Genomic DNA, 11,977 nt, shown 5'->3' on the forward strand with positions numbered 1-11,977 from the left:
CATTTCTGTCCCCCTCACTTCTGAAATGATGGCTACGCCCCTGCTAGGTAAAGCTTTTAATTCACTTCTCTGTTTGTTTGAAGTACTTTTATTATAGTTTATAGTCCAATAGAACTAACAAATCAGTAAATTTGATATCTGTATGTGTAAATGGTCCAACTACAGACTACTGAACTACTGTTCTGATATTAGAAATCTGATGCCATATGAGACAAAGCATCCATGTTCCTTTGACAAACATGTGATGTTGTTCACATTGGAAATGACAGCTTGTGTTTGGAATTATTCTCACTTTATTTGTTATGCTGACAATGCATCTCTCTTCTTTCTCGCTCAGCTTGTGAAAATGGAGCCTTTGTCTGCAGCAAACACACAGTTCTCTCTAAAACTGTTCAAGAAGATCAGTGGAGGAAACACGTCAGGAAATGTGTTCTACTCTCCGATCAGCATCTCCTCGGCTCTGGCCATGGTGTCGCTCGGAGCTAAAGAAAACACAGCGGCGCAGATGTTTGAGGTGGTCTCACACAATCTGAAGTTCTGCACCTACTTTAACTGAGAGAGAGTGAAGAGAAAGTGAATAGAGACAGAGGGAGAACAAGACCAGGAAGTGATGCAAGCCTTTTGCACAAAAGATTTTTAACAGCTCACCCAGAAATGAATATTGGTTATTATTTACTCGCATTCACCACACTGTTGCAGCTTGTGCTTTATAATACAAATATGCACTATATTTCCAAGCTGCAGTTATGGTTTAATGTTCAGTGCACATTATTTGTTAAACATTGACTTGTAAGCAGAACATATGTAAAAAATGATTTCATAAACAGGAACTTCATTCTGCTTATCAATGTTTGAGTTCTAGGCATTGAATAAACAAAAAAGCTGCCAGACATTTCCACTTATTTATAGATAATCAATGGCCTGAGAAGAGTTTTTCTGACATCATCCATTCCTTGAAACGTCATTATTTGAAGTGCATTTTAAACTTTCTAAAGGGTATTTAAGAAATGGATTCACATTAGATTTGTGAAGTTATCAGAATAATGAGATTGTATTTATTAACCCTCACAGTCATCTTGTCCTAGAGGATTTCTTTTTCACAAAACTGCTAATGTTATCTGACTAAAACTTACTGGCTTTGCTCTCACAGGGTTTTAAAATTGCTAATATATTTCTCGTTATGTTATATTATCATGAAATCATAGATTCAATCTTTTTATCGACTTGTTTTCTTCTAATTAGCACAGGTTTTGTATTTTGGAAATGATTGATCGTAGTCCTCACTGATATGATGCACCTTAGTTTTTGAGTGAACATGTTAAAAGAAATACAAAACCTGTGCTTAACTGAAAGAAAATAAGGTTAACAAAAAGACTGAATCCTAGATTTGGTGATAATATAGCATAATGTGAGATTTACAAACAATTTTTGACTGGGAATACTAAGAATTTAATTCTACCATAATAATACTGTCTAAGTCCTGAGTTTTACCAATCCTCCCAAACCCCACGCAGCGACTCCAGCATCTCATCAACAAGCTCTGAAGCCCCAGATTGCCTGCGGCGTCAAGGGTCAACATGAACCGTCAATGACACAACAAACCCAGAAATTTGAGCTTCCTCCCGGACTCAAGGTTTAGTATGAGTATTTACGGGAAACACTAACCTCATGACTTGCAGCTGTATTTGCCGTAGTCATGCATGTAGTCTTTGGGTTCATCTGATTAAATTAGATATTGTTGCTGCAAACAGAAATCTCCTGCTCAGCCGGCACCTGGACAAAAAACTGAGGACCAAATTCATTCCAGCTTCAACAAGCTCATGAGTGAGCTGAAGAAACCAGGAGCCCCGTATGTGTTGAGTCTCGCCAACCGCCTCTATGGAGAGCAATCCTACCAGTTTGTGGAGGTAAGACTCAAAGCAATTAATTCAACATTTGTTCATGGTAGTAAAGAATAAGGTTCTGGAAATGATCGCTAATTCAATCGGTTGGCTATGTTACAGAAATTCCTGAGTGATGCAAAAAGATACTATGAAGCCGGACTGGAGGAGGTGGACTTCAAGAAGAATTCAGACGCTGCACGTGTCGACATCAACAAATGGGTGGAGAAAAACACTCAAGGTGAAAACCAGCATGAACTTATATATATATATATGTTTATTTTATATAGCGCCTTTCCCAAGCTCAAGGACACTCTACAAGGTACACCAAAGCAGCAAATATTGATTACAAAGAAACAATTTCAAATCCGAAAACTTAATCCGAAAAAGTTTCAAGTTATATTCTACACTATTAAAAACAAACATTTTTAAAATAAATTAATGGTTATTTGTAAAGATTAAGGTTTAGCTGCTTTAGCTTTGCTCTTTGGGGGATACAAATTTAGAAATGTGAAGTCCCTCTGGGTTGTTTGCTTGTTTTTTTAATTATAGCTCTTATTAATATTTTAAATGAGCTTTTATTTTTATTTTATTTTAATTTTGGTTAAAGTTTTAGTTTTGTTGTGTTTTTGGCAGCTAGCTGAAACAAATATATTTTATTTCACTTAATTTCATTTTATGTAATGTATTTTTAATGGTTTTGCTTTTGGTTTAAGTTAACGATAATAATCCTGCTCTACGCTCTTAAATTAATGGTTAGAGCTTTAGTTTTTTTATTATTACATGTAGATCTTGAGTTGTTCTATGGCTCCTTTTGAGGATAAAAATTCTTGATGTCTTGTTCCTATACAGTGGTTTATTTGTAGAGCTTTATTTATTTATATATTTATACTTTATTTTATTTTTATTATTTTAAATAATAAATGTCTTGAGTTGCTCTATAGCTCTTTGGAGAGTAAAAAAATTATTGATGTCGCACACATATACGTATATATACTGTAACTTTACTTTTTACTTGTTCTGGTAGTGCCAGTGAATTTAATGTGAATTTGTCTTGCAGGGAAGATCAAGGACTTGGTGCCACAGGGCACTATCGATGCGATGACGAGACTGGTCTTGGTGAACGCCATCTACTTCGAGGGGAACTGGGAGGAGAAATTCCCAAAGGACGCCACCAGAGATGGACAGTTTAAGCTAAACAAGGTGAGATTTCATCTTCTTGTTGATTTAACGTAATGAAATTAAATATGAGGAGTTTTGATTTGTTTCCATTGATGCTTGGCAGACTCAAACTAAACCAGTGAAGATGATGTATCAAACGGCAGAGTTTCCTCTGAGATGAACAGTCAGGTTCTGGAGCTGCCGTATGTCGGGAAGAATCTCAGTATGTTGATCATCCTTCCTAACGAGATTCAAGACGAAACCACAGGCCTTCAGAAGGTGAGACAGCACAGGTTCTGCTCCCAAAAGCGGTATTTTGCAGCAAAGCCATAGAAGAGTCATCTTTCAGTGAGCAGTTCTTAAAAGAACCATTCTTTCTTAGTGTGAAGAACGTTTTAATAATCTAAAGAACTTTTTGTGGAATGAAAAGGTTCCATGGATGTTAAAGGTTCTTCACTGAACCATCAATGCAAATAACCAGAGTGAATGTGGTTTGTTGTTTCATTATATGTTAACTGCAAATACATGTGTAGAGTTCTTAGTATTCATGATGGTTTTAAAAAATATTCATACCATTTGTATGGCTTATCCAGCTTGAAAAGGCACTGACCTACGAGAAGCTGATGGAGTGGACGAGACCTGAAGTCATGCATCAACAAGAAGTTGAAGTATCTCTGCCCAGATTCAAGATGGAGGAAACCTATGACATGAAGAGTCTTCTGATCAGCATGGGAATGGAGGATGTTTTTGATGGGCAGAAGGTGAATCTTTCAGGCATGTCTCCCAACAATGACCTGGTGGTGACGAAGGTGATTCATAAAGCCTTTGTTGAAGTAAACGAGGAAGGAACCGAAGCGGCTGTAGCCAACGGCATCGTCATGGAAGGATGTAGTTTGTGGATCCCGCCAGTTTTTAACGCAGATCATCCATTCCTCTTCTTCATTCGACACAATCGAACCAAGAGCATTCTGTTTTACGGACGCTTCTGTTCTCCGTGAGCAAATCCTCTGCTATATATGGGAATTGCAGCTAGTTTAGTTGGTGATCTGGTTAGAATGAGTAGAGGAGACTCTGGACAACTACTACTAATTGTCATCTTTACTTATATGAGCCAACAGTATCAGAACCTATTGCAATTTACATGAGAAAGACTTTGATTAAATTATTAGTAATAAACTGTTTTCAATTGTATGTGGTACTGGAATTGTTTTGCTTCAGAATCAGGTGGAGCCTGCATTATAAATGAAATAAAATTAAACATAAAAACTTAAAACATTTTTTTTTATTATTATTATTTCAACTAGTGCCAAAGCACCATTTCTGATTTTTATTTAGTTTAAGCTGAAGTCCTAAAATAACTCAAACTAAACTAAAACTAATAAATAAAAATAAAATCTATCCAGACATTAAAAAAAAAAAAAACTAATAAAAATGACAAATACAAAATTACTAAAACTTGAACTAATATTATATAAAAATTTAAATGTAAAAATTCATGAAAACTCAAATGTACAAATTATACTAAAATAGTTCTGTTTCAGTCTTAAACCAGATGCTTTACTGAAATAATGTTCATTAGACAAAGATTTCAACGTTCAATTAAGCATTATAACTGTAATCCCCCCAAACCTAAACATTTAGCTTAGAAATAATAAAACAAAAGATCTACATTCAAAGTATGGATGTTTTTCTCAGCTTGAGAGAAGACTTACTGTACATGCACATCATAAATGTTATGACTCTTGATGTATTTATAATTGAAGATATTAAATGCATTACAGTTGTTTTGGTCTCACCTATTGATGATAATTCAGATGCAGTTTTGCACGGGTCTCTGCATGTCATATATGTAATCAAATGCATCAGTTTATATAAACATCAAGCACTTGTGTTGTTTCCTGCACTAAACGAGGCTCTATTAAAGTCAGATTATCACTGTAATAGTATATCCAAAATCTGTTTGTTTGTTTATTCATTTGTATAGAAACTGCAGTTACAAATGAACTCTGGTCATTTAGGCACAGTGTAAGAAACTCAAATAAAACTGGTTTCTATTTTCCTCTCTTTCAAAACAGAAAGAGAGGAAAATAAATTACCACTGTAGACCAAATATATACATATACATACATATATATATATATATATATCACTTTCCAAGATATTCACTAATATTTATTTTTAGAAATATTCACTGGAGTAAAACGTGTGACAACTAGCCCCGGTATTCTCGAAACAGAAATTATTTGGAGACTTAAGTTACTGTCTAAAAGCCTTCGCATTAGATAACAAAATACTGGTCAAATTATTTTTGTCTTTATTTTGAACATTTAAATTAAACATTGCATTAAAATTAAAAGTAAAAAAAAAATGCTTGTTTTATCGTTCTTTTAAAATAATTTATTTGGACATTTTGTCATGGCATTTAGACATAATAAAGCAAGGTTGTTTTTTTTTAGTTCCATCACGTTTAAGTACAAGACAAAAAGTACAAGGCAGATAAATGGCAATGCAGCCCGCAAATGTTGTTTGGGATGCTCGTATGGTGTCGCGTTCAATGACGCGTCTTCACCGCCAGATGGCGACAGAGCGCTTCGTGAACTAAATGTATATAGACCCATAGACTGCATAAAAACAGGTATAGACCAATTTGGAGTAGACGTCACAGTTACGTCACTTGCAGCTGCGCGCGCATTGTGGTGGCATAAAACCACTGGGAGCAAGTGGAGGGAAACGAGTAAAAACCATGGAATAAGAGAAAAAATGTACTGTTGTGCCTTTGGATGTCAGAATCGGAATGCAAATCATTTTTATATAATACTGTCGTCAAAGACGCCATTCGAAGCTAAACGCAGACCTTTAAACGGACAAACTATGGATGAAACCTGCTATGATTAGAATCAGAATCAGAATGAGCTTTATTGCCAGGTATGTTTACACATACGAGGAATTTGTTTTCGTGATTAGCCCTACAGTTGAAATACATGCATGAAATACTATTTAAAGCTATAACATTTTACATAACATTTAACTATTTTATTCCACAATTCTATGACTTTTTTTCTTGCAAATGCAAGTTTATATCTCCTAGTTCAGACTTTATAACTTGATTCAACTCAACAATTGCGAGTTTGTCAATTCTGAGGGGAAAAAAAAGCCAGAAGTGTGGGATTATAAACTAAAGAGAAAGAATGACGAGTTGTTTTTCTTACCAGAATTGTGAGATATAATCTCGGAATTGCAAGAAAAAAGTCCGAATTTTGAAATATAAACTCAAAATAAAAAATTTTATTCCGTGGCTTGAATAGACTGCTACGTTAAAACTGCCATTTTCTGCCACCAGATAGGCTCCGCCCACAAAAACCATCATCACTGTTTGCAAACACTGAAATTGGTCTATAGAACACAGCGTTCTTGTGAAGGACCGACGTGCCACATAATGAGTTTTTGTCTGCATGTATGTGCATTTCAGTATTTCTGTTGAGAAAGTGCAATTCTAATTCTGCTGGGCTTTAATATCCAGCAGTGATGATGGGTGACAGTAGGTCAAGAGATCATTGATGAAGTGTTATTAATTATTAAAGCACGGCTAATGCACTCATGTTAATGTATAGGCTACACACCCTATATGCAGCGTACAACAAAAACTCCTGTTTTGTGTAACGCACAGAGACGTGCATAGTGTATAGATACATTTTCTTTACTTTTTCCCAAGCATTTTACATTCATACATTTACATTTTCAAAGAAAATAGCCTACCTTCATTTTTATTTTCAAGAAAGATGTTTCATATTTGTTTTCCAACCAATGCATTAGTTTTATTTAAACAACTCAAATATTTATATTCTTTAAATAACACAAAAATTAAATTTCTTGTAAGCAGAGTTATTTTGGGATCATTGAGATACTATTATAATTTTTTATTATTAATTTTATAAAAATGTACATTTTTATTAATAGCCTATTTTGAAGCAGTATTTGTTTTGCGTGCTTTTGTCATTTTAATAGTTTTTGTGTCTAGAGTTGTTTTAGTAGCCTACTTAGCCTAATTAAAAATGAGAAATCATGCTTTCATAACTAGCGGAGCTAAAAAAAATAAAATAATTCAAGGCTTTTGTTTTTTTTGTATATTTACAACAGATATTTAAAGTAACAAAAATGTTTTAAAATAGTGTTATTTTAGTATTATCGAAATGCTATTATGGTGTTTATAAATATTTTCTTGTAATCCCCCTTAGGATATATTTTGTTTATTATCTTTGCTTGTAAATGTTGTGTTCTTTGTGGCAAAAAAAAAAGACAAACAGGGGCATGTTGTCACATTTGTCAGTACTGAATATTAACATTTATCTTTTCAGCAAAATGTAAACAGTAAAACAAGAAGGTAACCTGCAGAAATATCAAACCATTATTCGGACTAACAGAAATTGTAATTAGAGTAATAAATTACATGAAATTGCATTTCAATATCATGTCTTCATCTTGAAAAGATCTGAAAGGATCTGAAATATTTTAAGATTTGACACCCTATTATTGATTATTTTGATCATTCTAAATAATCGCCTATTATTGCCTGAATTTTTCTCTATTAAACTCTAAATGGATGTCAAACCAGTGTATGTTATGCTATTATTTATTTTTTAAATAATTTCATTAATTACTTTTATATATATAAATTTATATAATTTATATAAAATATATACATACATATATACAGACTACCTTTCAATTATATTATTAAAATTAATGGTCAGCATGGATGTAATCCCAGGGATTTTTCAGTTAGGGTCGAGGGATTAATGAATTTCACAGTAGCTACTGAAAAAACAATCATTAAAAAAATAATTTTTCAAACCCATGACAACCTGCCCCAAATGGATTTAAGATTGTTTTGAATTCAACCAACATACAAATTCACTGCAGCAAAACAAGCTTTTGTGAAACTGCACATCTGGCCTTAAAGCTACTGAAATGCATGTGAAAACTTACCCCTGTTGCACCCAATCATATATGGGCCATTCTACGGAACTGGTCCAAAGACAGAGTTGATGAAAAAAATGTGTATTTTTCCAAACAATTTTTATGTATGCAAATTGTGTAATATCCAAGGAACACATTTCTAGTAAATGCACAGTTAATTCTCATATTGTATTTTCAGAAAGTTTTTGGAATATTTGTCCTCTCCCCAAATTTGTCACTACCAAAACACAGTAATAATAATTTAATTAGAAGGGTTGACCTATTAAGATTTTGCTTACATCTAGATTGTAATTATATATTTTTGCTATTTTACACATTTTTTTTCAGATGTAAAACCATAACAATTAAATTGTAAACAATATTTCAAGTGCAATTTATGAGATTTGTTATATTTTGAATCAAATTTTTCTTAGTAGCAGGCAACAAGTTGATTATACTGATTTCAAAATGAAGGATTCATTAGTTTGAATATACATTGAAACAAAAACTATCATAACATCTTAGCTGATAATTCAATATGCTTTATTTTTGACAAAACATGCCATGTTTCGGTAGTGACAGCACATTTTCGGTAATGACAGTAATGCTTTGGAAGCAACCACATCACATTACAGAATTTTATCTCACATACACTACTAAAACATACTGAAATACAAAAAAAAATGTTGTAAATTTTGTTTATTTCCCCCAAATATGAGGATTATGTGTTCCCTTTTGTCACTACCGAAACAATGCTGACATGTTTCGGTAGTGACAATTATATAGGATAACACCCAAAAAAAACAAAGTTGTCACCGAAACGCCACCAAATGTTTCAGTAGGGACTGTTTCGGTAGTGACAATCTTAGATCATTTTGAATTTCGCTCAAATATGCTAATCAGCTCATGGTTAGCTAGCACAGTTCTGAACAGTGGTATGCATATAAAACTAAATGTTATGGAATAACTCTCAAAAAAAGTGTGCTTAATTGCAGAAAAAAGGTGTTCGGTAATGACGTTCCTTAAAGTTACACAGATTTTTTTAGACTTTTGAACACATTTACCTCAGAATGATGAGACCTATCTACTCGCACCTTGTAGCTATGAGAGAGGGGGAAACAGGAATATTTCCTGATCATAAATGTATTGGTTTAGTTAAAAATCAGTCTCTGCCAATATACTAAAACATACACTGTTTCGGTAGTGACATGAAAACATTTTTTTTTACATAAAGTTTCACTATTTACAAAGAAAATATCTTTTTTTTTTTTTACTTCACTTTTTAAAAGAACCAAAAAGATACTTTTAAAAACAAGAATGAAAAATTATTTCAATATCATTTACATAAGTTGAAATTTAGGGGTTAGGGTTTGGGACAGCCACCTCCCAGTTGAAACTACCCAATAAATGATGATTTTATATATATTAAGCTTACTAATATTTTAAATATTATTGTGGGTTTCAATAGATAATAGAAGGATCTTAATAAACATCTAAGATTGAATACTTATATGCTATTTAAATGTGTTTTCTGGTTGTGGGACAGCAGTAGAATGGCCCATATACTAGCGAACTCCTAAATGTTGACAGCTGATATAAACATTTTAAACGTCTCCTCTTGCAATGCAGTTCAAAAATATCCATTTGCAACTTAACGATCTCTAGAACAAGAGCTCTTCCTCAAGGTTACACATACCCATCAACATGTGTCTATGTTTTTAACCCTCAATTGGCCCTTGGGGTCAATATGACCCCAATCAACTTTTACTTAGTTTAAAAAAATGGTTCCCTTCATCTCAGTGGAATAAGATTTTGTGACTTTTCCACATTTTATATCTATATTCACATAAAAGAAACTGGGCTTGATTCGGTTGTTCTGAAGGTATGTAAATTTTTTTTTACAAATCTGTCCCTTGGGGTCAATATGACCCCACATTGAAATGAATGGGAAATGTGAAAACATGTATTTATATTTTTTTCATTTGTCAAAAAAAATAAATAAATCCGGCATAAATCTGAAAATTGGTCATATTGACCCCAAGGGAGTTAAATGTAAACAGGAAATGAGGGACGATAGCATCTTGATCGGCAACACAGATGCTCACCCAGAATGCATCTAGCAGAAAGTGCAGTGTTAAGATGCAACAGATGTTGTTTATGACTTTTTCTATGGTCTCAATATCATTTCTCATGGCCTATACCAGGCCTATACAGTATGTGCTGAGTGTTATGTCATATATCACGGCTCTGCTGGCCTATTTAACAGACCAATCCTCTATATCCATCCCTAATGTCTATCTGACACCGCATGCATCCCACTGTGATAAGGCAGAGCGCCCAGCACTGAGCTGGTGTAGTGTTCATGAACTTGATATATATATATATGTGTATATATGTATACACATGTGCATCAGTGTGTCAGCGGTACAGCGTGTTCCCGCTGAAAATAGCCCTTTGCAAAAACAATATGACCCTAAGAGAATTCAAACACACATTAAATTAATCTGATTCAATGGCCATATACATGCATCTCTATAAATGCAGCCAGCAGCATTCATATCTGAACAAGATTCAGCAATAAAACTCATCAATCCTGCATTAAAATCATACATGGTTAATTTTCACGATAAAAGGCATTACAAAAGCAACATGCTTCCAGTGATTTTAATATCACTTAATTTGACTTGATGTCAGCATTTTCAAAATTCTAAATTTCAGAATGTTTAAAGACAAACAAAAACGGCTTCAAAAAGTCTGATATTTCTCCAAAAAAAAAAAAAAAAGGTTAAAGTCACCCTGCAGTCACTAATTTTATCCCTTAAAACTCATCTTTGACCCTCAAAATTACACATTTAAACGTATTTCCCTTTATTATAATTTAATAATCAGTTTTTTGAGTGAACATTGCCAAAATTATCCACACGATTTGTACACTTTTGCTCAAATCAGTGAGGTCTACGGCTATCTATTCCAAAACGAAATACAAAACCTGTGCTAACTGAAAGAAAACAAGTTAAGAAAACTATTGAGTCCAAGATTTGGTGATAATATGGCATAATGAGAGATTTACAAACAATTTATGGAAAGACCATAACAGCAAAATAGGTAAAGGATGTCTAGCACAGCACAAGTACATATGAGTGAATAACACGGCTGATGAACTGCACGGTTGATTTTCAAGATAAAAGGTGTTGCGGAATGCTTCCATTGATCTTAAAATCACTAAATATTACTTGATTTCAGCATTTTAAAATTTTTCAAAGAAAGCAGTTAATAGACAAACTATAGCTGAACTCAAACTTAAACACTAGAGCATACAGCAAATAATTCAATGCAACAAACCAAATAATCATGCAATCATGCATGCAAAAACAAACAAAAAACAAAAACATATGTCAATTTAAAAAAAAAAAAAGCACCAGCAAGTACATGGGTTCAATTCCCAGCAAATGTACGATATGAACATACACTTTGAATGCAATAAGTCGCATGAATGTAAATGTAAAGAAACTCACTGTTTGGTGGTAATTTCTTCTTCTTCTTCTTCATGTTTTTTGGCGGTTTTGGCAAACCAACTTAAAGGTGCATTTTTGGTGGTAACTCTCTCCATGCATGACCTTTAACCTGAGAAAGAACTTCTTTGTTATAAAAGTCCCTTTGGTATTTGTATGTTGTAAACCCAACTGACATTATGAGTGACAACTGCAATTTGTATTTTTTTTTTTGCATTACAGTGACATTCATATTTAAAAAAATGTAAAAAGAAGTATTAATTAGATAATATATACATTTAAATTTATAAATAAATGTAAGTTACATTCAAAGAATTTGCAGAAAGACCCACAAGACATTTGCATACGTTTCAAAATGACTGCAGATATGTTTACACTGGAAAAACAAGTTAAAGGAAAAGTTCAAATGAAAATCTCCTGAAAATGCCTTCACCCTCAAGTCATCCCAGATGTAGATGAGTCCATCAA

The 11,977-nt window shown here is 33.3% G+C and overlaps 1 protein-coding gene and 1 pseudogene across 1 annotated transcript in view; one reads left to right on the plus strand and one right to left on the minus strand.

Moving 5' to 3' along the window:
* The window catches only part of LOC107688190 (serpin B6-like), a 19,277-nt pseudogene extending 15,238 nt beyond the window's left edge, over positions 1 to 4,039 (plus strand).
* Positions 1 to 11,620, minus strand: part of LOC107688192 (testis development-related protein-like) — a 38,325-nt gene extending 26,705 nt beyond the window's left edge. The window contains exon 1 of the mRNA XM_016485789.1: positions 11,579 to 11,620. Within this exon, the coding sequence (XP_016341275.1) occupies positions 11,579 to 11,585 (7 nt within the window). The 5' untranslated portion in view covers positions 11,586 to 11,620. The remainder of the gene's footprint in view (positions 1 to 11,578) is intronic.
* Positions 11,621 to 11,977: the final 357 nt, after the last annotated feature.

Source organism: Sinocyclocheilus anshuiensis, unplaced genomic scaffold, assembly GCF_001515605.1.
Source record: "Sinocyclocheilus anshuiensis isolate Anshui unplaced genomic scaffold, SAMN03320099.WGS_v1.1 scaffold1162, whole genome shotgun sequence".
Lineage (NCBI taxonomy): Eukaryota > Metazoa > Chordata > Actinopteri > Cypriniformes > Cyprinidae > Sinocyclocheilus > Sinocyclocheilus anshuiensis.